Raw genomic sequence first — 27,392 nt, forward strand, 5'->3', positions numbered from 1 at the left:
CCCCCCCCCCCCCCCCCCCCCAAAAAAAAAAAAAAAAAAAAAAAATTCTGTCTGCCCTGAAAAGAAGTGGTTTGGCATAGTGAAAGTTTTTAAATATCCATTTTCCAGATGGATATCCTTGTTAAATTTAAAAAGAAAAAGAAAAAAAAAAACTAAACCATGTAGAATGCTCCTAAGTGAATATTATTGTTTACTAGACTTATTCCATCTTACAGCATTTTATGACAAAATATCAGCAAGCTCATAAAGAGGGCTTTTTTTAAGGTCCATAATCTTTCTAACCATAACAAAAGGGTGGTAAATATATTGTACAAGAGCACGATGGAAAAATGTGCTAAAGTATTTCCACAAATCAAATGTAGCACTTTGGCATTGGCTCTAAAGCATTAAATTTAGTAAATTAGAACCAGATGATTTTAAAATAGAAACTTACATAACTTTATGGTGTGATTTCTTTTTCCCCCAACACAAGTTTATCTTCCTGCAGCCGCGTTGGCTGCTACTGTAATAGGTATTTAAGAAGTAGGGCAGCCTCTAGGTATTATTCATCTTTGTAGCTCCCAAGGTGCCTAGCATTATGTTGGGCAATTAGTAAGTATTGGTGGATGGGTGAATGACATCTCAGTAGGGATTAACAAGTACTAGTTAATTGGCAAGGAAATGTAATATAAATATTTATACAGATCTACAGGTAGACAAAACACTGCTGCTGCCCCACACATAATAGTGAAAATATGTGTTGCTTTTCCTTTCATTGTTAAAGTTGTGGATTAAAATCAATGAACCTGAAATAAAAGACTGGATCTGCTTCGCCTTTGGGTCACTGTGCTCCAAACCACCATCACCCTGGAATGTTCCTAATACATAAGTCTCATGTCTATTTCTGCCATCATAGCAGCCACAGAAAATGCTCCTTTTGGTCATGTCTCCCTCTCCTCCCACACACAAAGTTCACAATGTAGCTAATACCTTAAAGATAAGCTGGGAGTTCAACACAGCATATTGACTGAGTACCTATAATCTCCAAGACCCTGTGTGTGCTGCCACAGGGGGTACAAATGAATAAGGTATAGTCTTTGCCTTCTAGGAAAATACTTTCTGGTACAGGGTTGTCAGCACGCTGTCATTGCATGTGAAAGAAATCTAACTCATACTAGGTTAGTCAGGAAAGTGTATTTATGGCCTTCTAAATTGAGTTGTCTAAGAGCAGACATCAGGCATGGCTGGATCCAGAGGCACAGACAACAGGATTAGGGTTCTCTCCATCTCTCCACTCTAAATGTCTTCGCTTCTTTTTGGATATGGACTCATTCTCTCTTGCTATTGACTGTCTCTACAAGGGGAAAAAGATATTCACCACCAAACACGCATTTACAGTCTATGATCCAAAGACAGAGAAACTGTCTCTCTCCCAGGCTTCATATACAAATCTCAAAGAAGAGCTTGGATTGACTCTGAGTTACATGTCAAGTTCTCAGATTAATCACTATAGAAAAGAGGATGTATTCTATGACCAACCAGGCCTGAGTGGTGGTTGACTCTCCCTTTGTGGATGAATGAAAAGGAGGTGATTTATGTCTTAAATATTGATATTTAAATATTGATGTGGCTTGGCAGCTGATTGGATGTGGGAAGTAGTTGAGAGAAAGAAATAAAAGATCAGTCTGAGGTTTTGATTCTAGGTGACTGTTAGGGTCATAAATGGAAAGAGAATGGTTTAAAACAGACACTGTTTCAAAGGGAATTTACCATTCATATGTGTATTAATCAGGGTTCTCCAGGACATGTGTGTGTCTGTGTGTGTGCATGTGTTTGCGTGCATGCACATGTGTGTGTGTGTGTCTAGAGAGAAAGAAAGTAAAAGATTGGTTTGTTTTCAAGGAATTGGCTCCAAGTCCCAAATCTGCAGGGTAGACCCATAGCATGTGGACCCTGGGAAGAGTTGATGTTGCAGCTTGAGTCTGAAGGCTGCTGGAACAGAATTCCCTCTTCCTCAGGGGACCTCAGTCTCTTTTCCCTGAAGGCCTTCATCTGATTACATGAGGCCCACCCACATGGTGAAGGGTATCTACTTTATGCAAAGTCTACTGATTTAAATGTTATCTAATCTATAAAATACCTTTATAGCAACATTTAACATCTAGACTAGTGTTTGATCAAATATCTGGGTAGCACACATGGCCTATCCAGGTTAATATATAAAATTAATCATCCCAATATTTGACTATAAGGAGCTTATGAGACGCCTCTGGAATATTTGGGTGCAGTAGAAAATGAGGGTTTGGAACTCAGAACACAGGTTAGGAGATGTGATTGTCATCAGAGTAGAAGTCATTGGAGAGCATGACATAGATGAGGGAGAAAATACACAAGGAAAAGGGGCTGAGAATGGAACCTTGAAGAAAGGTTCCTGAAAAGAAGACTGAAACATACTGGCAAGGGAAGTAGAAAAATCAAAAGAGCTCACTGCTGTGGAAACCAGAGGAGCTGATTTCATAACAGGGGAAGTAACAGGCAGTTTCAGGAGTTGAGGGGAGACCAAAGAGTTGGCAGGCAGAGAACAGTCCCCAGCTTAGACAATGGAGGCTGGGGGTTCCCCTGAAGCAGGACTCCTCAAATGTGATCTGCAGACCTGCACCAGGCCACACACTGGACAGGCTCACCAACAGGTAGGTGCAGAAATTGCGAACTAGTGCTTAGAAGCTCTGACAGCCATTAGAGAGGAGTGATTATTTATCAGCTGAATTCAACTATCATAATGCTCATCGTCATCATCATCATCAAGGCTGGCATTTTGCAAGTCTTTTTCATTCCTTTTTTCTAGTAATTTCAACACTACTCCTATTCTGTGCATCAATGGCTTTGATGGTTATTGGTGGAACAGGGGTCAGAAGCAGATGCCTGGAGGACTGAGCAGGAGGCCAGGATGCTGGACCACCCACCCTCTGGTCATGGCAAGTGAAAGATACAGGGCACTTGGTCAGTGTTGGGGAAGGAGAGGTGGCAGAGGGAAGATCCTGAAGACCCAGAGAACATTGTTTGTGGCTCATATTCATCATCCACAATAACAAAATGTAAAAATCTGGAGTATTTTGATAGCTCACTCAGCAGCACAGCCTGACTGGAGTTGGCCCGAGGTGATGTGTTCTTTTACCCACTTGGCATGACTCTTTGTAGATTCGATTGCTGAAACATGCATGCTTTTGCTTATGGGACGCAGCCATGGATTTCACTGGGAGTGTCTTATAATATGTGGTATATGCTCTAAATCTCTTTCTAAAATCTGAAATATTCTGAATTCCACAAGCTCGTCTGGCCTCCAGCTTTTTGAACAAGGAACTGTGAATCTGTTTTCAGGGTAAGAAAGACCTGAACTTACTTGCAGAGAGAAGGGTGGGAAAGATTAGGGGGCACATGAGAGAGGGGATGGTTGGGGAGCTGAGTCCCAGAGTGGGCTTGAGAGGAGAGAAAAAATTGCACAGAGCTCTCTGGATAAAAAGGAAGGATTTTTTTTTTCTTTTTTTTTTTTTTTGCCTGGTGACCAGAACTGCACAGGTGATGACTTTTGAAAACATAGAGTAATTTTAAGATGGCAAAATGAAAACTGGGGGGAAGACATGGCTCTGTCAGCCGGGCCCAGGAGGGTACAGCATTGCTTCTTGTCACTACTCTCCACCCCTCCTAAGACCAGACGCTCCAAAAGCGGGTTAGAGCATGAATCAGGAGAACTGCCTGCCTTGGGTTCAAAAACACCCTTGCAACACTCCCTCGTCTACATCCTCAAGTCTGAAATCACAGGGTGCCAGGCCTTAGCAAGTTAAGAGAACTTACACTTAGTGCCTGTAAAGCTCAGGGGTACCAGTGAGCAAGACTTCAAGCCTTGTGCATGCTCCTTGCCGGGCCCCCCTTCGGCTTTTTGTATAAAGAAGAGAGCTGCTCTTTATTTCCGGGCTTAGTGGGCAGAAAGGAATGCTCCGTCCATATTCCGTTTGGCAAGTCAAGGGTGGACACTGGTGTCTTTACCACCAGCCAGTCCTCGGCCCACTCTGGCAAGGCATTCCTCTAGCAGACAAAATAAAAGACTGCTGATAGCTGGAGCACTTTGTTTTCTAAAACGAGTCAAACTCTTCAAAAGCTTGGCTTGAACTGTGCAGGGTGTGCTGTGTTCCCCACCACATTCCTCTCACCCGCCTCTCCACCAGACCTTATATTATCCGGATTCCTTTTACACGCTCATGAGCGCCAGCTGGCGGCTGCTTCGGCTGGCCAGACAAGCCAGAGGCCCTGGGCCCGGGGCCTGCTGGAGATTGTCCGGCCTCAGCCAATGAGAGAAGTGGGGCACGGGAGGGAAACCTTGGAGGGCTGGGTCAGCTGGGCTCTTTTAGGGCACGAAGGGAAGAAAATACATCTCCAGTCCCCGAAGAAATGATGTACCCTGGGCATTACTGGTGGTCATTTGATGTTTAAAATACTCCCTTCTCCCCCATTCTGTGCCGTCCCTACCTCTGCCCCTGGAGCTATGCTAGATGCCTGGTGTGGAAGATGACTTCCGGAGGCCAGTGTGCACTGGAGAATGGCAAAGCTCGGAAGTAGACTGAAAACAGAACATCCAACCCATCTAGGAAGCTTAGGCATACAATCCATAAGCCTTTTCTGCTTAGTCCAACTAGACAATAGCAAGACGTGGAGAGTGGAAGAGGGCTACAAAGTCCCATCATATCACATGATGTCATGCCATGGCAAGAAGGAAAGATCATGTCTTATACCACATGACATCACATAGAAAGTGCTAATATGTATGCCAGAGAAGTCAGGGAGACTTTTCAAATGTAAGAACATACAGAGGAAGCACGAAGGGTTAGCAAGAAGACCTGATGCCTTTGCTCCCCGTCATTTAATAGGTATTTTGCACCAAGATGATTGTGTTGGGCAGTGCTTCTGGAAAGAGGAGACAGCCACTCTCATTTCAGCCATGGAATTCCTGTTTATTTGATGTTGACAGATCACCTCAACCTTTGTAAAAATCCACAGTGTGAAGTTTCTATCAGCAGAAAAGATTTCCATGACAGTTTCATATAACAAGTTGTTTATTTGGACAAACTAAAGCATGTAATAACAGAACATCTCATGGCTAGAGAAAACAGGAGAGACGCTTTGCCAGGCAGTCTGCACCATTTCACTATTAAACTCCTTTTTTTTCCACTGAATTCTATGCCTTTACCTAGCTGGGGGCACATAAATAGTAGAAATGTGAACCTTGCACATTTATGGAGATAAATAAGCCCAAATCTTTATGCGTTTCTAATTTTTCTTATCACTTCACCTTTAAGTTAATTTCTCCAAGTCCTTAATATAAAGAAAACGCTAAAATAGAGCTTCACAATTGCTTGTCACATTTCACTAGAGTCGAGTGCATTTATTTAACACCTAATTTAATCTGTCAACGTTTTTCAATTCTTTGAAGAAAAAAGGTAGTAATTAAGTATTCCACAGTTATAATAACACTAAACATCAAAACTTCACAATCGCACAGTGTTTTAAACATCAAGTCAAGATATTACCCATAATCACTCCACTTTAGGTGGTCTGGCTGGGTTTTTAGTAGCATGGTAGTGACAAGGTTTTACATGTACTATTTCGTGGTTTATCAGGAGCTAAGAGGGGCCTAAGACATCCTATTTTAGTACTTCACTCTTGGGAGAATTAAAAGCCACCTCAAAGAGATAGAAGGCGGAGAGCAGCAGGAAGAGGGCTCAGTAGGAGTGGTGGTTGTAAGGCGCTGTACAGCGATAGCCTGCTCAAGCTCAGCTGAGTGGTAAGAGGCACCAGGCCCTCGTCAAGTCTTCACAGCGTGGAGATCCACCACATTGCTGTAACCTGGAAGATCTAGAGAAACCGCTTCCATTCTCTGCTGCCTAGCGCTCCACCGTCCCCAGGCAGCCTGTCCTTGAGAGCGAAATGAGTTAGGAAGGAACCAAATGAGAAGAAATTCAGGGATCATGAGTCAAGGAGCCTTTTTAGAAAACACTACCCTCCATCTGCAGAAACAAGTTTCTTTTTTTTTTTTTATGAGACGGAGTCTCACTCTGTCGCCCAGGCTGGAGTGCAGTGGCGCAATCTTGGCTCACTGCAACCTCCGCCTCCTGGGTTCAAGCGAATCTCCTGTCTTATCTTCCTGAATAGCTGGGACTACAGGTGTGCACCACCACGCCCAGCTAATTTTTGTATTTTTAGGGGAGATGGGGTTTGACCATGTTGGCCAGGATGGTCTCAATCTCCTTACCTTGTGATCTGCCCACCTTGGCGTCCCAAAGTGCTGGGATTACAGGTGTGAGCTGCCGTGCCTGGTCTATTATTTTTTTTTAATATTGCCTTACCAAGTCTTTCAGAAAATTGAATGTATTCCTAGGACACTGTTGCTAAAGAGGTAGCTGAGGGTAAGGTTGGGTAGCCTTCACGAGGTCTCTTGTGCCAAAATATTAGTGGAGAGAAAGTGAATGAAAGCCCCATTTCACGGCATGTAAGGAATCAAGCGTTAAGACTGTTCTTAGGCTTTTCTCTAATTATAGACTTTCATTCATTCCAAGAGCTTGACCAGTCCAGCAGATAAAAGAGGTTTATTGCCTTGAAATGAGAAGAGCTCTTTCCCTTGCCTTCTGAGAAGTGGCTTATTTTTTCCCCCTGTTGAATTCAGTGAAGGCAGTGTGCACAGAAAAGACACAGGGCTTTGAGAGGACAAAAGATGGGATGCAGTCACCTACATAGGTGCAAAACAGGATACAACAAAAGAAAAGACAGAACCCTCTTCTATAAATTGCTCAGAATCTCGTTGTGGAGAAGCAACTCCCACAAAGGAAACCGTGTAAGGCAATACCAAGCACTGAATGGTGTGTCATACACATAAAACTGACTGGAGATCATATGCAGACTTTTTATTTTTATTTTTTTAGAGACAGGGTCTCACTCTGTCTCCCAGGCTGCAGTGCAATGGCACAAACACGTCACACTGCAGCCTCGACCTCCTGGGCTCAAGTGATCCTCCCCACTCAGCCTCCTAAGTAACTGAGACTATAGGTATGCACCACCACACCTGGTTAATTTTTATTTTTATTTTTATTTTTGTAGAGATGGTATCTCGCTATATTGCCCAGGCTGGTCTCAAACTCCTGGGCTCAAGCAATCCTCCTGCCTTGGCCACCCAAAGTGCGCGGATTACAAGTGTGAGCTACCGCTGGGTGCAGTATGGATGAAGATCACTTTAAATGGGTAGATTCCATGGCCTCATACTAAGCCTACTGAGGCTCATACTTAAAGGAGAGAGGCCTAAGCATTCCTTATTGTTTCTTAAGGGAAATTGGATTTGGGAAGCACTGACTTAGGCCACAGGTGATGAGAGTCCAGAGATACAGGGGAAGATTGGAAGGAGGAGAGCAACAATGGAAAGATTTTTCTAGGAAAGCTTTTATAAAGAAGATGGGGTACAAGTGGGAGGCAGAATGGGATGTAGGTAAGCAGAGCCACAAAGGGCGGCAGAGTGATGAAAGAAGAAGTACATACACACAGGCTCGAACGTGCAAGTGAGTAAGGGGTGTGTGTGTTTGTATTTACACTGCTGTATCAGCCCTCCTCACAACTCAAGAGCAATACCTGTTTCTTAGTTGAGCTTAGTCCCACTAGGGTGGAGACTTGACCTTATTGAGCAGACAAACATGTGCTCAGATAATGAAGTGCATTCATTCATTCATTCATATGAAGAGAGGAAGCCTTTGGCAGCAGTATAGCTCCATGGTCAGGGCCACACAGACTCAGAAACCAGAAAACCTGGGTTCATAAACCAAACGTGCCATCACCCTGTAAGTTGGCACATGCTGTAGAACTTCTCCAGTCTTGGTTTTGTGAAGTGTAAAGTAAGAGCAATACAACCTACCTCACAGGGCTGTTACGTGAGATGAATATTAAATGGACTCATGCTTGTAAACATCTGGCACAGGGCCTGGCACCTGGGAGGGTTTCAGTGAAGGCTGAATGAACCAAGGGTCAGTTAGATGGAAGGAGAAAACCAAGGGTCAGTTGGATTGAAGGAGAAAACTCTCAATGGCTGGTCTTTGGGGAGGTTTCTGGAGACTTGCAAAAGACTGGAAAAGTTGCTGCCTCTATTTATTTTTGAAATAACTTTGGTATATGTAGATTGTTTTCAAAAACTATGTCAAACTAGAAATGATAAAACATGGCCCTAGAATGGTTCCTTTTTAGGACTGGACTTGTTCCTCTGGTCTAGCACTCACTCAGCTTCCAGATTGTTCTCCTGTAGATGTGGAAAGATCTGTACTTTATTCTGAACTCAGGCATAGATGTACCTTGCACTAATCTAGACTGTGGGTCGGCAAACTTCTAGAGACAACCATATAATACTTTTTCTTTGGCTTTGGGGGCTTTGCCATCTCTGTGGCATCTGCTCAGAGTCTGCCATTACAGCTCAAAAGACATCCCTACATGAATGTGGATGGCTGTGTTCCAATAAAACTTTATTTATAGACATCAAAATTTGAATTTCACATCATTTTCATGTCTCATCTTTGGTTTTTTCCCCAACCACTTAAAAATGTAAAAGCTATTCTTGGTTCATAGACGCAGAACTAGCAACAGGCCTTGAGTTGACTCTGAAAAGGTGCATCCTAAGACCATTTTAAATAAATGGAAAACTCACAGCGAAACTCAAACACACAGGGGAATATGTCTTCCCTGTTTCCTTCCTGGGCACCAAACAGAACCTCGTGATAAACATACGTTCTTTGAAGTTACATTTATCTTCTTACTCATTGATGCTGCAAGCATTCATGCACCTGTAAGGTATACAACAGGACAGGGGACACAGGGATGAACAAGATACCACCCTGTTCCCCAGGAGCACATATCAGAGCTGGGGAAACAGACATCAACAAATCATTATGAGACAACGTGGAAAGCCCTCATAATAGAGCCGTGTTCCAGTACAATGGGGGCATAGTGAAGGGAGGGAGGAATTAGTTCTGAAAGGGCGAGGTGGGTAGGGTGGGGGTTGTAGACAAGGATACACAAAAGAGTTAGTGTTGAGGCCGAACGTGACAGCAGAAGAGTGAAGGGGGTTCATTCTCAGCAGAAGGGCCTGCCTGTGCAAGTCAGGAAGGTGCAAGCCCGTCTTGGAATCAGTAAGTTCCCCCCAACCCCACACTCCCAAGTACAGCTAGAATGTGGGATGCGGGTGGGGGGTAGAGGGAGAAAGAAAGGGTGGATTCAGATGGTGGTCCACACCAAAGTGTCTGGATTTTGCTTGCTAAGCCATTGAAGTGTCATTCGAAGTTTTTAAACATGCTGGTAATGTGATCGGCTCTGTATTCTAGGAATTAAACATGTAGTGATCAATGTGGAAGATAGATGACAGCAGGGAGTTAGGCAAAGACACTAAAAAGAAATCATTAGAATAGACCAGACCAAGAGATTCAGGGGCCTGACCTCACCGCTGATTGCTGTTATAACTCAAGCTGGTGGGGCCCTGTGTGAGGCACTCAACCTCTCTGAGCGACAGCTCTGCCCTCTCCATGAGTGACTGGATTAGGTGATTTCCAAAGTCACTTCCTGCCCTCACATGCTCTTCACTCTTTGCCCTTCACTCTTAGAGAGCAGTCACATGGGTTCCTTCCAAGTTGTCAACAGAAATATTTCTTCCTTCTAGCTTCCTCTTGATTTTTTGCTGTATTTATACCAGTGCCCAGTCGCAGCTGGAAAATCATTAGAATGGCATCTGGTGCCATTTCCCTGACTCCTGCCTGCACGAGCATCGGGAAGGAAGAGTGCTTGGTCGAGGAGCAAGCAGGTGGCAAGAATGACAGGCGGGATGCCCGCCAGAGTGCTGGCAAGTGCAGGAGGTGGAGCCGGAGCCCCAGAGTTCTAGCCAATTTTAGGAGGGTGTCTATAGGAATACTAGGGCTGCTGCCTAAATCAATTACATAGCCCAGTTTAAATATCATTTTTGCATCGGATAGTAATAAATGAGGAAGGGAATTATTTCCGTATTCACTGAGACAATTTGTGTTTCCCTGAAGAGTTTTAAGGGAAATCTACTAAATGACACGAATAAAGTGACAACTATCTGCATTATTTAAGCTGCGTTAAGACAGCCTGCTGCCCTTGAGTGTTTAACAAAACAGAGAGAAATAGATTACTCCCTGCTCAAAACACCGCAGAGGCTTCATGTCACACTCAGGAAAAAAATCCAAGCTCCCGACCACCTACCTCTCTGAGCTCATCCTCTCCATCCAGCCCTGTGTACACCACGCTAAGCACACCGGACAGCTTGCTGCTCTTAGACACACTAAGCTCATGCCTACTGCGGGCCCTTTCCCTGGGTCACTTCTGTCCCGAATGCTCATCCCCCAGATCTCTGAGTGGCTGGATCCCTCAAATTATTCAGATTTCTGCTTAAATATCATCTCTTCAGAGGAGCTTCCCTGACCACTTTATCTAAAATAATACACATCCTGTCCCACCCGGATCTGTTTTCCTCTAGCCATTTTCCCTGCTTAATTTTTCTTCATAGCATGTATCACTGCAAATCATATTATACATTCATTTAATTATTTTCTTCAACTCTCACTAGACAGTAAGCTCCATGAAGATGGGAACTTTGTCTGGGCTACTGCTGTATCCTTCCCTCCTAAAAAGGTACCTGGCACATGCTAGGTGCTCTAGTGATAATAGTTCAGTGAGAAAGCTGCCGTATGAAAGAATGACACACAGAGAACAGGGTTCCTCCAACTTTTCCTCAATGCCTACCACACTTATCAACAGTAGTCTAACAGTAATACTAGTTATAATTAATACAATAATTAAATAATAATCTACAATAGAATATAACACTAATGTCATATAAAATATTAACAAAATAATATATCATAAATCTGATATTAATATTAAAATAATAACTAATACCAGTAACAAGAATAAGCAACCATTTACAGTCTTATAATGTAACAAGTACTACTAAATTCTATCCACATTATCTTATTTAATCCTCATTATGAGGCTAGCAAGTATTATTATTTTCTCTGTTTCATAGTGAAGGACATCAAAATTAAGAAGTTCAACTGGCCAGGCACAGTGGCTCATGTCTGGAATTCCAGCACTTTGGGAGTCTGAGGCGGGTGGATCACCTGAGGTCAGGAGTTTGAGACCATCCTGGCCAACCTGGTGAAACCCAGTCTCTACTAAAAGTATAAAAAATTAGCCAGGTGTGGTGGCGGACAAATGTAATCCCAGCTACTTGGGAGACTGAGGCAAGAGAATTGCTTGAACCCGAGACGCGGAGGTTGCAGTGAGCCAGTACTGTGCCACTGCACTCCAGCCTAGGCAACAAGAATGAAACTTTGTCTCAAAAAAAAAAAAATTTAAAATGTTTTGAGGTTCCAGCACAGCACAGGTTTACCTGATTCCAACACCCTTGTGCTTTCCTTTATGCAACTAACTATATACTGATCCAAACCTTCTTGAAATGAACTTCCGGACATGTGTCTTAATTACCTCACAGGACAGAAACAGGAGAGCAGGAGGGCCACTTGTTGGGAACCAAGCCTTCTAGCCAGAGAATGAAATTACAAAAACCCCCAGCACAGACTTTTGGAAACTGTTTGAAAACATTAAAATAGAATAGGACAGCACTCATTTACTCAATGATACTCATCAAACAAAACAGAAAGAGGATTCAGCTTGACCACTTAGGAAGCCAAAGGAATGTTATCTAGATCTCTTGGAGGCCACAAGACTCATCTTACAAATGGGAAGGGCTTCGAATCATTGTCCTCCTTTATCCAGGCAGACACCAAAAACGATTTCCTGCAAACTAACGACTCTCCAGTCAGTCTGCAGGATTCTTAGGGAGATCTTTACAATGCAATATGCTGCATGCTTAATATGTGTTCAGAAAGGCCTTGCACATTTGCTCAGGCTTATTTTTGCTCTAAGGACAAATGAGGAAAAGCAAGGCCTAAGACAGGTTGGAACAGGTATGTCAACCTCATTAGAATGGCCTGGGGGGGGGTCACGTCCCTGGAATCGGTGCCACTTTGAACTGCAAACGAACCTGCCAACCCTGCATCTGGAAACCACTTTTGTAGGACAGCTGCTCTCTCATTCCTTTTGCTTAGATCATAAAAGTGGAGTTTTCATCCATTGGGAATTTGTGTGTTAGAGGCGAAGGGAATCAGATTCTGATCCAACTTGGTCAGGAAAAAAATAATAATAATAATAAGGGCTGATTTTTCCATCCAAGTCATGTAGTCTGGTTGGAGTGCATCCCACTCAGGGACAGCTATTGTCTGAATTCACCAAGTCTCAGTCTTGCCCAGGAAAAAGGAATTTTTCGCCTCACTGCTCTATCCTTGAGAAGAGTTGCAGAAGGTGACCATTTCTGTTTTCTGGGTGATTCTCTTTCTCTATAGAAATCCTAAAGTGGAACCTTTATAGAAATTATGTTCTGTGCTGACTGGTCTTTTAAACCAGGCTCATCAAACAGTGGGCATTTTCGTTTCCCTGGATAATAAGTGTTGGTGGGTTAATGGGTCATCCTCAGGACAGAGGTCAGAAGGAAAAACACTGCAGCGTTCAAAGCTGGAGCTAGAAATGCCAGCCATCAAAAAACACAGAACTCAGTGGACGGTGATGATGTATAGGGCGTGCACTGGTCAACCCCATCTGAGAGGTCACATCTAACCTTTATCCTCAGCAAAGCCACTGAAGGTCGCTCAATATGTACGACCTGCAACTCTGAGGCCCTGGTGAGAAGCTGTCCAGGAAAACCCTGGGTGCGTGTGCTAGAGGGTTCCTTTTCACTAAGGGAGAATTGTCTTCCAGCTCCTTGTAGACTGACATCGCGAAGTACTTTGAACGTTGAAAAGAACAAAAAAAGCAAACAGTCACACACACACAAAAAGGAGGCAGAAGGAGGGGGAAAGAAAAAGGGACAGAGAGAGAGAGAGAGAGAGAGAGGTATCAGCAGGGGTGGTTAGTAAAAAGGGGCCTGGAGACAGAAAACCTTTTGTTCCCGGAGTTCGTTTCATGTAGAGATTGTGAGGTGAATGGCTTTGAAACGAAATGGGTTTATGAAGGAGTTGCTAGATCACAGGAAGCGCGACTGTCAGACTGCTTTTGTGAATTCAGTTTCTTTAAAATTTGGGTTAATCTTAAAAAGAATGTATCTCCTTTTCCTGTTCTTTCTCTTTCTTTCTGTCGTCTCCTTTGGCGGGGGCGGGGGAAACAGAGTAAGGTTCAAGACGGCTCCCCACTTTCTATTTTATTTTCCACCCTCTGATAAAGCAAAAAGAAGAGATCACATTACAAGTTCTTTGTCAGTTTTTCAGAATTAGGGGTGGGCAGGGCCTGAGCATTACCTTGTCCCACTAGCCAATGGCGGGGCGGCATGCAAATGAGGTCCGCGATCAGCCTGCCTCAGTCACAACAGTGAGCTCAGAGACTTTGGGGAGGCGCTGCGACTGACAAGCGGCTCTCCCCGGGACCTTCTCGATTTCCTCTAGCGCTGCACTCAATGGAGGGGCGGGCACCGCAGTGCTTAATGCTGTCTAACTAGTGTAGGAAAACGGCTCAACTCAACGCCGCCGAAATGAAGTATAAGGTAAGAGAGTGCTTTTTACAGGTTTCCTTGCAAGCTGAAGGCTGTGCCTGCGTGTGTGTGCGTGTATATGCGTGTTCCCTACTGTGACAGTCCCTTGTGTCTCCCGGAGAGTTCTAAGATGGGTCTCGGGTCACTGAGGTTGGCATGTAAGCAGGCAAGCAAAGACCCGGTCTTTGAGACTCATTCCAGGGGTTCACAGTACACCCGAGTCCAATTGCTCTGAAAGTTGCCGGGGAAATACCTCGGTGAGAAGTTAAGACTTGGAGCCGCTTCACAGCAGCCACCGGAGATCAGAGGGTGTCTGACTTGAATCGCGGCAGGCATTGGCTCAAGTCTCCTTGGCTTCCCCAGGCCTGGCTTCCACTGCCCTGGGGAGCCGTAATAAGGGAGGAATGAGGACTGCATAGTCTCTCTCAGACTGGCTCTTAGTGCAAAGTTTTCCAGCCTTTCCTTTAATCGTTTGGTCTTGGAAAGAGTATGCCATATGCACTTTTGGTGGGAGAAATGAAAAGCGCAGATTACACAGCTGAGGATGGAAAATGTTGACATCCTTATGTGATATTGGATGTAGGAATAAATAAGTATGAGCCATTTCTTGAAAACATTTTTATTGGAGTTTGAATGGGGTGAGAGTGTGAAGGCTCAGGCTGGTTCACTGTACCTGAAAGCTTACCGAGTGTTATAGTCATAGTACTTCAGCAGCGTTATTTTCCAATGCATTCTACACCATTGTTTGTATATTTTTCTTGCCAAAAGGATTTTTGACTTGCTCCACATATTCCCCCCATCCTTTTTTTTTTCAAAGTCACTCCCATCTAAGGAGGCAAGCAGCTTCCAGGGGACACAAAGAAAGCAGACTGCAATGAATTGGGCATGGATTTTTCTTGAATGGTGAATAGACATGAGTGCTAGTATTACTATTTTATTTTATGCTATTTTAAACAAAAGTGTTATTATTAAGGTGGATTTGGGCAAGGGTGCTAGGCTTTCGGATTGACAATTTATGTTAACTGTATACTAGCTGGAAGCTACTTCGTGTTTTTTCTAAATTTTTCTGGTCCATCCTTTTTTGATGTAAGGTTGTAAATACTTGGTCTAGCTGATAGCCACTGACTAGCCTTAATAATAAAGCTTTTGTTCAAAAACTGTGAATCTTATTCAAAAGCTTTAATCTAAATGTCAAAAGTCTTCATTGTAATGCCTACATTACCACTGTCTGAAGACACAGGTATCAGCTATTTCTGTTTTATCAGTTTTCTATTATCTTCTTCAGTAGGGAAGATCAGAGGAAAGGGTTATCCTGAAGACTATTAATATTTGACTTTAGGATGCAACCAGAAACAAATCCCTCTACCTGGCAGGAAAGCTATGTTTCTTAAAGTGGGTCACCCCATATTCCCTTATTTAGAACAATGATAGGACCAGATACTACTCAGCCTGGAGTGACTTTTTTGCTCCTTCTTTCCTTGTTGTTGAATAAGAACTGGCTTGCAGAATAAAAGAGAAAGTATGTTCATGTGTCTATTATTGGAAAGTATAAATGGCTGAAATTAACATTGAGTGCCGTAATCTAGAAAGTGACGAAAGTGACAAAGTCTCAAGTCACTTTTATTCAATGATCTCATCGTGTTTAGCTTTACTCTTTATGGAAAGAAAATCTAAAGGCAACCGATAAAGTGACTGACAATGTAAACTGCAATTGGCATTCATGGAGAAACCTGCTTCTCCACTGGGCCTTACTGGTGTTGAACACTTTGCCAAATGATGTAAATACATGATTTTTATTAGCCTGTGGGCAACTTCACCAGCAAAGAAGTGAACTTCTCTGACCGGACAAATGACTTACACCCTATGATGACTACTAAATCAACCAACAACTGAAGAAATCCACTTTCCTTTTTTATAAAGTTTTCTTTCTCTCTCTTTAATAATGAACAACTTTACTTCAGGAAAGGATTTTGTTATTGTAAGTAGAGGAGAGACACAAAGGTAATGAAGTAACATTAATTGAGACTTACTGTGACAATACAAGATTGTCATATTCAACTCTCCCAATAGCTCTATAAGGTGGGTATTATTTTTATACTCAATTTCAAATGACACAGAGAGGCTAAGTAATTTATCTAATGCCACACAGCTAGAAAGTGGTGAGCTGGGATTAGAACTAAGGCGATCTGGCTGCAGAACTCACGACTTGAACCACTATTAAGAGAAAGAACCATCGTTGACCTCTCTAAAATATGGCTAGTGTTTTCTTTTCCCAGAAAGTTTAAGACTATTTCATCCCAAGTATTCCTGCAGGATAATTTCTTTTTAAGACAGTAACTCTACAAAGTAAAATGAAATGCACGCTTGGCAGTTATTTGTTTAACTTGAGCCACTTAGGTAGTAAAACCAGATAATGATTAGATTGTAAAATCCTGGAGACAAGAATTATCTTTAAAATACTACATTGCTCTATGCACTGTAAATTTAGCACAGATCTTAAAATGTTCACTGAAAGACTTATGAAACAGGTCCTATAAGATTTTTTGTCGTTGTTAACCTGATCATCTGGTTTGGCTGCCTCAGGGATCACAACTACGGAACAACAAACCTTCACTTATTTTGCACTTAACACACACAGCTTCAGGCCAGGCAGCAACATACGTGCAACAATCCTGAGAACTGGGGAACGTAAGCTATTACTCCGGACAGACATTTCTGGTTAGTACATATCTAGTCTGTCTTTATTTCCCTGTATGTTTTTTATTTGTCCACAGGAAGGTTGCAGTCACTGTCATATGTACTTAATTTTCCATTTCTCTTAGAAGGGATTCAGTCTGTGGTTATGTGATAGTAAATTATGGGGGCTTCATTTATTAAGAGTTTTCTACAAAATCCCCTTCATATACAGAGCATGTTCTTAATTGGGCGGGGGCTGGGGGGTTAGGGGATTGCCCGGATGGCCTTGGTTTGCTTACCCAGTGAAGGCTCGCTCCTTAGGGTCTGGAGGTGGATGGTTGTGCTGTTTGCCGGGAGGGTGATGGAAGGGTCTCTGAGCAGCTGTGTTTGAGCAGAAGCCCCGAGAACCCGCCCCGTTTGTGCCTGCCAGGCCCGAGGCCCCGCCCACCTCAGGCCCAGCCCTGGCGGGGGCTCAGCAGCCACTTGGCCTGGCCGCTAATGGCTGAGCAGAGATGCTTTTGTGGCTTTGCCAAATTTCTGAGCCCTTACGTGCCTACATTAAAATTCTAAATTATTTATCTCGTCTGCCATGCAACAAATTCATTCTTTAACGTTTTGACTGGAGAAAAATTACAGACGGAACTTACAATGCCATTAAGAAAGCTGCATTCTGAAAGTCAGAGCCCTGTGTTCTGGTTGAATGGAATAGATCAGGGAAAGGAGAACCTGTGTGCTGAGAAACCGTGTGCTTTGGAAGGGACTTTGAAAGTATTCGTATTTTCTCAAGCAAGACTGAGGAAAATAATGACAGAGGGTCTTTGATTTAGTCAATATGGTCATGTATAACCTATAAAATTCCCAATTATTTCCTCGCTTTGATATTTTGGTTTAAAATGCTTTATTTTTCTCTATATGATTTTTGCAACCAATCCAAATGTAGGACTCCTGCCCTTTTCCTTTTTGAACCTTGTATGAGATCTATGGATTTAAAAGCACTAAAATATGCTTTGAAAAATATCAACTTGGTTTTTTATGTATTTATGTATTTATTTAGCAAACCCATTTGCAGAGCTAAATGGCTTAACTACACAGAGATAAAAGCCTTTAGAGAACTGAAGGTGCCTGATAATACCAAATTTAGCAAGTTGCACAGTGCGTAACATACCAAGGATTCCTTTAGCATCCTTTCCTTGCTGGGATACACGTCAGTCCAGTCCTGTTCTCAGAATTCAGTGACTCCCTGTCTCTCCCTTCACTCCAGTCTTCTGAAAAAAACACCTTTCTCTCCACTTTTTTTTCTTTTTTTGATGTTGAGTTTTACTCTGTTGCCCAGGCTGGAGTGCAGTGGCACCACCTCAGCTCACTGCAACCTCTGCCTCCTGGGTTCAAGCGATTCCTCTGCCTCGGCCTCCTGAGTAGCTGGGTTTACAAGTGCCCGCCACCATGCCTGGATAATTTTTGTATTTTCAGTAGAGACGGGTTTCACTGTGTTGGCCAGGCTGGTCTCAAACTCTTGACCTCAGGTGATCCACCTGCCTCAGCCTCCCAAAGTGCTGGGATTACAGGTGTGAGCCACCGCGCCCAGTCTTTTTGCAAATTTCCTCCCTCTTTCGTGCTTTTATAACCTCACCGTTTCTTCTTCTTCTTCTTTTTTTTTTTCTGCTTCTTCTTCTTTTCAGGCTTTCCTTATGCTTCTTTACTACTGACTTCGGTAGGTCTTACTTCCAACCCCCACTCCCCAGGCCCCTCACCCCCACCTGTCTACTGCTGCCCCTCGCCTCCTACACATGGATGTGACATCTTTAATGCACATCCTGTAGCCCTCATTTTTCCTTCTCCTTAGATTCTGCTATGGGAAATCCTGGTCCGCTGCCCGCATTCATCTGCCTGTCTCTTTGTGCTTGCATGACTTGAGCGGCCTGTCAGTCCTGCTAGTAAAGTCTCCTCATCCAGCCACTCTGTTTAAACAATCAAACTCTGAAACCTTTGTCTCCTGGACTGTCCTATAATCCCTAAAATAGGCTGTTATGTTTTTCCTCTGCCCTACTCTGTTAGCACTACCTTACTTATTAACCTCTTTCAATCAAATCATTATCTAAAGGATACATGTAACTCAGATAGGTTGCCTACTGAGCCTGTTTAGTTTTAAGTAAACCCCACTGAATATGAGGGACCCACCCTTTATTTGTATGTAGAGGCAGATTGATCGGAAAGTCCTTGAATAAAAAGCATGATCTAGGGTCTGTGAGGTTTTGAGGGGGCTGAGACTTGGTTTTTTGTGCTCTTGTATTAGAGACATGATAGCGCATGGGCTTTGGAGAAAGGTATTTCTATTCCTTATGGCTTGTAGCTCTGTGACCTTAGGCAAGTTAAGCTCTCTAAGCCTCATTTTACAGCATTATCTGTAAAATAGGGATAAGAATAACTGCCTCATACTATTGTTCCAAGACCTGAGATAATACATGAATGAAGTACTTACTATGGCTCTTGGCATATAGTAAGCAGACAATGCTAGCTGGCTCCAGTTCTCTTTGTATAGTAGATGCTCAATACATGTTGAAAGGATGGTGTGTACTCAAGACTTGGTGACAGAATTATGTCAAAATCCCAGTTGCTAGGTTGAGATGGTTGAGTATTGTTGAGTATTCCCTGGGCCTGGATGTGTATTGTAAGCATAGGACCCTAATAGCATATAGCTCCACTTGCTAAAATTCTTTCGCGTTGGTTCCTTCATTATTATTCATTGGACTCAATATTCCTGAAATTATAAGCCTTTGCTCACAGGAGAAAAAATGTATACACGAATAGCCATTTAAGAGGATCTTAACACTATATGGCATAGAAAAAAAAAATGGACTTTGTTTCAAATCCCACTTTTGTTACTTTCTAACAGTATAATTTTATGCAAGCTACTTTAAACCCCCTTTTCCTCATTTATAAAATGGGAATAATACCTGTCTTATCAGATAGTTATAGGATATAATATATGACAATTGTCCTTTCCAGCAGATAGTAGGCATTTAATAAATGGCAGCTATTATATGATGTTATATACACATACACACAAAGATATACAGATATATAAATATGGATGTTTTATATAGATAAAAGTTTAAGAAGAAACATTCACTAGAATTGTTTGCCCATAACACAAATATCAATGAGGAAAAGAGAAAGGCATCAATTTGAAAAACCGAAGGTAAAATCCAAAGAATGTAAGTTGGGAGTACATGAGAAGTTCAGGGTAAAATCTCTTATCCAACCGCAGTCAATTAGAATGACATAAATGTAAAGTAAGAGGTCTTGGTTGTCTATGTTTAGATCATTTTAGGGTCAGAAAGAAATCGAAACAAATTGGTTTGAAATGCCAGCCACTAGGACCAAGGCAATACTCTGCAGGAACATATAGGCTGAATTACCAGGACTTCTCACCAAGACAAATAAAACAGGGCCATTGGGAAGAAATACTATATTTCTAACTTAAAATGCCAGAGAGTAACTGACGGTTTCCTAGGTGATAGATGATTGCAAAGAGTACGGGCATGAAAAGGGGACACACACTCACAAAAAAAAAAACCCTGTTTATACTTTGCCAACAACACCCCCTCCATCTTATTTACTTTGAACATTCCAGCCATCTCGCTGCAGTAATTCCTGCTGGCTAATGAGGACTCCACACAGCTAGGGAACATGACAGCCTGCAAAGGCCTATTTTCCAGAACAATCTGCATTTTAAGATAAGTGACCTTGTTGGTGACCTTTTCTACCCTTCACTGGAAAGGGAGACTCTCTTAGAAGACAGTTTGACTAAACAATGAGATCTAGGTGAATGTGCAGAAGATAGAACAGGCACTCCAGAAATATGGATAGTGGTGGTGTTGAGAGCAGTTTTTCATGGTTGAGGTAGGGAGTGGAGGCAGCTCTCATGGAGATATTAAAGTTGCCAGTGTCCAATACATATGCCTGGGCCCCACAATGGACTACCAAATCCCAGTTATTCTTTAAAAAAACAAACAAACAAACAAACAAAAACAGCAGCATCTTTCTCCCTAATCCCCTCCCTAACCACTGCTGGTGCTTAAATGATATCTAAATAGGTAGTTCATGATCCTCAGTCAAAGCCTGGGTCCAGTGATTTGCAAGTGTCATGATTGTTGGCAAATCTCAGTCTTGCGAATTAGAATTCCCCTGATATGTCTGTCTCACATGTCAAGGTAATAGTTATATGATGTTGCCAAAAATGTCCCTCATGTGAAATGTTCTGTTTACGCCCACCGGAAACAAAGATTGAGCAACCATGAATATGTAAAAGTGAAACCATTTCAAGCAACAAAAATATTTGATAGCTATTTTGAAATTAATTTTAATTCCTTTTTTTGCTGTGTGTGGGTGGTTGACGTGGGGGCAGTGGATGGATTAATTATCTGTGAAACCCAATAGAAAGTTGCAGTAACCAAAACACAAGTAAAGTTCAGATTTGAACCAGATCTCCTGTCTACTTATTAAGGCATTAGGCATTTAGATAACATGATGTGTCATTAATGTTTTTCCTAGTATTTTTTGGTTAGGCAGAAATCCTGTGCTATCGTTTGGTAACTGTGAGTTAGCCTTAATCTCAATGATTCATAATAGTCTGTTTGTTTTCCTTAATTGAATGCCTTACTCCCACAGGAGATGAGGCTAACCGAGGACTCAGCTAGAGGACTCTTTAAGAATGAGCTGGGCTTATCTGCCCCCCAAAATAACCGTAACAGGCAAAGCCAGCATACAGAAAATGGCAGTAAAGTGGACTTCTAGACACTCCAGCTACTTCTGAGTCTTTAGTGTCAGGACACATCAGTCATCTGTCGATGAGGTTTTTTTCTCCTTTTATTCTTTGGTTCTTATTACGAGTCATTGTGGCACGACCGAGAGTTTGGCAGGAAATGGGTTCGTGGACCCTCGGTACGGCCGCACTAGCACAGCAGCATGGGCCTAGCAACATGTCGAGCCCTCTTTCCCCTGCGTGCTCCCCTGGGGAAGAAGTCCAGTGTTATCGCCGCTTCCCTGACCCTCTCCACTCAGAGCCCAGCATGACAAGCACACCTTTAAATGGTCTCGAGGAAGGGAATAGCAGAAATGCACGCAACTGGACAGCCTTCTTTCTCTTAATAACCCCTGTCACTGTGGAGCTGGACTTCTAGGCAATCTCACAGAGGCCCAGAGGCCCTAGAATAGATCTCATTTCCTTACAGAGATCACCTTGTCAATTAGAGAACACGTACGTTGATGGAATCTAAGATTCTTATCAGTGCCTAGCTCTTTTTCTCCCAAATCGGAAATTCAACCGTGGCAGATCCATAATCAAGAAAAATACTTGCATTCCCATCCTTTATTGTTGGTTTCAAAAATATTTGTTTTTTGTGAGTATGTATCCATGTTTTACAAACCAAAAATAATGGGACATATGGTCTGACAAAGGAAAGGATATTTGAACCTGGGGACTGCCTGGGAGAGTTCGGAAACACATGGTCACTCTAGAGACTGTCATCAAGAGCTGCTCCTGAGATTAACCCACTGTCGAAGGCATTATCCCACCTTCCTTACAGCAGCCTTTTGCAGGAAACTATCTAAGATGTTGTGGGTTTTTTTTTTTTTTAACATTGACTTGTAAATAACAAAGTGCTCCCTTTCCTTTTCTTTACAGAAATAGGCATCTTTAGAAATAAAGGCATGCCCATTTTGAAATATGGACTTGTTTGGAACACCTGAGAGTGTCAAGCAGTGCGGCGGATTTGCATCCAATTGTTCTTGCTTTAAACCTGGCATGGGCGCTCTTGCCTCATAGCCCGCAGCACCTGAATCGAGCCTTCTGCCTCCCTTATTAAGATCTTAATTACAGACTCAGCTTAGTTCATTGCTGAAGGGAAAGAATTTCATTTCTCTGAAGTGTGTCTGTTTTTTGGTGTGGCAGGTGTAATCATGATGAGATCATTTCTGTTTTTTTTTTGTTTTTTTTTTTTCCTGGAGGAATTTTTTTTTTCCAGGGAGAGGAATATAGTTCTTAAGACACAATTTCATGAGCTCATCTTGGCACACTAATAATAACTGTGCTTTGATTTCACAGAGACCCTTTTTTCTGAAGAAACCAGAGCATTTGGAGTATATAATTTCATGATTCCTCATATTTGTATAACAAAGAAGAACATGTCTATTAATATTTATTTTGCAGACAGGGAAACAGAGACACAAAAGGCAGAGATTTGGTGGTCCATTAGTCTTAAAACGTGAAGTCTGAAGCTAGACCCTCCTGATTCAGTCTGGTGTCCATTCCTCTATCCAGGGTTTCTCAACTTTGGCACTATTGACATTGAGGGCCGGGTCATTCTTTGTGGTGGGGGCTGTTCTGTGCACCGTAGGATGTTTAGCAACATCCCTGGCCATTCTACCCATTAGATGCCAGTAACACACGTGTGCATGCACACGCACACACACGGTGACAACTAAAAAATGCCACTAAACATTGCCTGTACCCAGAGGGGACAAAAATCTCCTAGTTGAGAAGCAGTGGTCTAATCTCTTCTACTCCTTCTGCTTAAAAAATAACTGTCCTACTGGTTTTATGTGACAGAAGAACAAAAATACCCCCGTAGAACTGATTGCCATAATTTTATCATTACTGATGTTGAGCTTAATGTAACAGGTCCTAACCAAAAAGCAACTTCCTCTTACAGGCCTAGCCCCAGTTTGTTTCAGTGAATACCACAAAATACTAAGAAGTGCAGAGTTTCATTCAAGTCAAATGTAAAACCCATCAAACCATCTCTAAGGCAACTTTAAAGTATTTCTCTGGCATCTCTCTCTACAATATGTACCTTATCATGGAACATGCATTTAGAGCTGGGTCTTTAAGAAAGCTATTTTATTCTCATAAACTGGTGTAAAACATGTGCGTGTAAGAGCTTGTCTCTGCACCTCGGCGCTGAACAATTTCACAATGAGGGTTTTTTGTTCCCTTTGCTCCTGCCACCTTTCCCCTGTCTTCTGAGAAACTGCAGCTTCGAAAATTCTTCCTGGAGAGAGCTTAGCGGCTGCATTGTTGACAGTGTATGACTGTACACACCTCTCAGCCAAGCGTGAATCTATTTTCTAAAACTCTCTGAGGACCTCACAAGTGAAGTAGATAATACCAATCAGGCACCAAACCCAGGTCAGGTGACATCTAAAAGAGTTCCAGGGAGGGTGGCATCCCATTTCCATCAGCTCGGTTCTGGCTGGAAGATGGACAAGAGTTGCCAGGATGTGTATGCATCTGTATTGGTGGATTTAGGTATAACCTTGGGCTGCATAGCTTGGTGAAGGAAGATAAGATAGACGGGAATGGAAAATGGGAACCTCTTTCTCTTCTTTCAAACACCTTATCGGATGTTATAACTTGTGCATTTTGACTTTGAGAAATGACATTATTTTTGGAAGTATATTGTAATATAGTGGATTGCAGTTTCCTACTCCATTAAAACTTAATTCTTATTTCTCTCCCCTTGGTACCTGGATGTTAGAGGGATTTGTCTAGACAGGCAGATAGATATGATCCAGTGCCAATACTGTAATGCTGGCTGGAATCCAGATGGTTGTTTTATTGTTAATAAAATCTATCTTGGGGGTGGGTGGGTGTCAGGCCTTCATCATTATATGGTGCCTGTCAGATTTATCTATGGACGGAACCCTGAAAAGAGTTTGTGCCTGCCCCGCATTTTTGACCCCTTGCCAAGATACTGTACTGAAATCTATCAAAACTGGGCAACCTAGGACAAATGCTTCAAAATTCCAAGGCTTAATAGCAACAGAGCTGACTTCTAAGATGGAGAAGATTCTCAGGAAGGGCATCCCTGTCTGGCGGGAAAAAATTCTAGATTAAGAGGTGAGCAAGATGCTAGCTCTGGCTCTGCTGCTAATCTAATAAGAGACCCTCTGGGCTGTAAAATAAGGAGACTGGGTTAGAATGGTTCGTTCTTACTAATCAACTCTGCTCAAGATATGGGTGACTTCTGGTTCTAATACCTATGAAAAACCTAGGTGTTCTTCCACCTTTTTTTTTTTTTTTTTTTTTTTGAGACGGAGTGTCGCTCTGTCACCCAGGCTGGAGTGCAATGGTGCGATCTCGGCTCACTGCAACCGCCGCCTCCTGAGTTCAAGCAATTCTCCTGCCTCAGCCTCCCGAGTAACTGAGATTACAGGTGCATGTCGCCATGCCCGGCTAATTTTTTGTATTTTAGCAGAGATGGCGTTTCATCATGTTGTCCAGGCTGATCTCAAACTCCTGAGCTCAGGCAATCTGCCTTCCTTGGCCTCCCAAAGTGCTGGGATTATAGGCGTGAGCCACCATGCCTGGCCTCCACCTTCTTTAAGACTCTCAGGAGTTGCTTCGGTAAACCCAAAGACGAGTGAAAAATAGAACTCAGCAGTCAAATTCGTCTTCCACCATGGGCCAGGAAATAATAGAGTTTGACTATAACATCGCACATACACACACATATATGCAATCTGCCTACTAACTTTTTGCCCTAAGATTTTGTTGGTTACATAGTAAACAAATCCTAGCATATGAATGTGTCTGTCCAGCATGAACCCTAAATCAAGCAAGAATACATGGCATTCATTCAAGTGTGGGGAAGGAGAGAAACCCAGCTTTTGAGGAAACCCTTTTTAAATGCACAGCTATGTTGTCCATATCATGTTACCAAATCTCGTCAGATAGAGATTTCTTTCTGAGATCCAAATATCCAAATTTGCAATGAGCATCGGATCTTTTCATCAGCTCTCAAAAAGTAACTTTACTTTGGTATATCAGCCACCAAAATTGTGCTGGGTTCCAAATGATCCCTCATCAGATTGGATTGGCCAGTGTGGAAGAGATGTTAAAATTCCCAAGCCCTGGATCCACAACCACACACAAGGCACTGCCCCATAGCACATCCAGGGAGTATTAACAGCGTCTCTTGCCATGCCAAAGAGTACCTTCGGGAGGCAGGTATCTAATGTCACATTTCTCAAACCTTCTCCCACTCAGACATGCTCAAAAGAGAAATCTATAGCTAAAGTTCACACAAAGCTGGAAACTCTAAGAAAACTTGAGAACTCAGGACAAAGCGAATGATGTCAAGATTCAGAGAGGGTCCAAGATACTCACGTAAGCTTTGTAACCATCGTAGGGGTCTAAAAGAAGTACTTTACAGAAAATAAAAATTACTGCCTGAAATGCAGTCTGGGTGACAGAGGAGTCCTTGGTGGGAAATGCTGAACACCCCTCACCAGTGGGCAGAAGGATGACGGGGATTAGTGGGACAAAATGGGATCCTGCTCTTGCCTTTCTGTGAGCTCGTTCAGCTCACCTAGTGAAAAGTGTATCAGAACACATTCAGCAAATAGTACTGGGAAAAGATTAGCATATCATAGCATATCTTATATCATATCATAACTTATCGTATCTTCTGTCTCCTGAATGTGAAAGCTTCATGTCTGCGACTTCATAATCTCAAGAGGAACCAACTCAAAAAATTCAACATTCCAGATCTTCACATGCAAGAACCTAAGTGTAAACCAAGTATTCTGAGAATTAAAATCCTGATACTTATAGATATTCATGTTTTCTGACTATGGCTGTTTCCTTCTTTGGGGAAAGCCCACATCCCCCTCTATCCCAAAGGTGATGATGGGAAGGAGAGGAGAAATATAGCCAAAATGGTTTGCAGTCCTCAGACCAAAGCTGGTTTTCATCAGTATGCACAAAAGCATGTGAGCCTTTCTCTTCCCCGTTGTGCCCCGAGACTGACCTTGACAATGTTCATCCCTCAACTGCCTGCCTTAGGATTGACTTCCTTGACGATGGCCATTTCCTTGAATGTGTCTGTTTCTCAGGGTCTGTCCTCTGCATGCATTTTTGTGTGCAGGCACGCAAACCCACAAGAGTCCAGGCTAAAATTTTGGGGGATTGGTTACAGGAAAATAATGTCATTGAGAATGGGGCAACCCTGAGGCCATGGCAAGATCTCCTGCATGACAAATATAGAATGAAGTAAAAATAATCAGAGGAAGCCGGGCCATTGATGATGCTATCGGTCTTAGTGGGCTGATACACCAGACATAGTGTCTCATTTCTCTTAAAAGGACCGCATGAGTGGTCATGGAAACTACAAGTCACACCTCTCCATATATGGAAAAGCAGATTGTTTCTCTGACATAGGAGTAATGAGCTTTCTTGACATTTTGATAGCAGTGAGGGAAGGAAAAAAAGGCAGGGAGCAGTTGGAGGTGGGGTGAGTGGTAGAAGTCGTCATGTGACCTAGAGCTCTCTGTACCCGCGTTCTGGTCAACTGTACAGTATTTTCTTCCTTCTCCTCAGGCATAGCTTGGGAACCAGGAACAGCAGAACCCAAGTGGTCTGGCAAAGTGTCTGAATGGTGCTCTGTCACCTAGTGCCAAAAGCAGATTGCTACACTGAAGGGAGAAAAGCTCTTAAAAGAGACTATTGTGCTTAATCTCACTGGGATGGTCAGTTCCTCTTGGCCTTCCTGTTTGCTCCGTAGTTGCAAACACTAGTTTCAGGGGGGTCAGGCTCCCGATCTGCGTCATTATCCTGTTTTAATAGGGAGGGGCAGGCGCTTTCCTGCTGTCTGTCTCCCATAGTCTCTGGCTGTGAGGCTTGAGTGACTTGGACATGACATTTCTCTTTCTGGTTCATTCATTTTTCCCACTTCCATCTGAAAATTCTAACCAAATGTCTTGCTGAATTCTTTAAGTAAAACAATTTCACCCTCCCTGCAGACAATGAGGAAATCAGAGTCCAGAATCCATTTCAACTTAGCAAACATTTAATGAGTCTGTATTTCATTTTGGATACGGGGGTAAAATTCTGGAAATGCAAAAGGAATTTGCATCTCTGAACTTAAGGAGTTCACAGTCTTGAACTGGGCAATCCAAGTTGTACTGTAAAGAAACAGTATGATCGAGAACTGGGAAGGGAAACAGCCTTTGGATAGATACCCAGTCTGGTTAAATGGAAGATGGGTTTTGAGGGAGGAAGAAG

General features: G+C 42.7%; 1 protein-coding gene across 4 annotated transcripts in view; it reads left to right on the forward strand.

The window, feature by feature from the left end:
• The window catches only part of NEDD9 (neural precursor cell expressed, developmentally down-regulated 9), a 200,948-nt gene that overhangs the window by 138,824 nt on the left and 34,732 nt on the right, over positions 1–27,392 (forward strand). Inside the window, exon 1 of one of the 4 annotated variants that reach the window (XM_023185366.2) lies at positions 13,491–13,663. The exons of the other annotated variants lie outside the window; for them this stretch is intronic. Within the exon in view, the coding sequence (XP_023041134.1) occupies positions 13,652–13,663 (12 nt within the window). The 5' untranslated portion in view covers positions 13,491–13,651. Of the gene's footprint in view, positions 1–13,490; positions 13,664–27,392 lie in introns of those variants that run through there. 4 annotated transcript variants of the gene reach the window in all.

This window comes from Piliocolobus tephrosceles, chromosome 5 (genome assembly GCF_002776525.5).
Source record: "Piliocolobus tephrosceles isolate RC106 chromosome 5, ASM277652v3, whole genome shotgun sequence".
NCBI classification, from domain to species: domain Eukaryota; kingdom Metazoa; phylum Chordata; class Mammalia; order Primates; family Cercopithecidae; genus Piliocolobus; species Piliocolobus tephrosceles.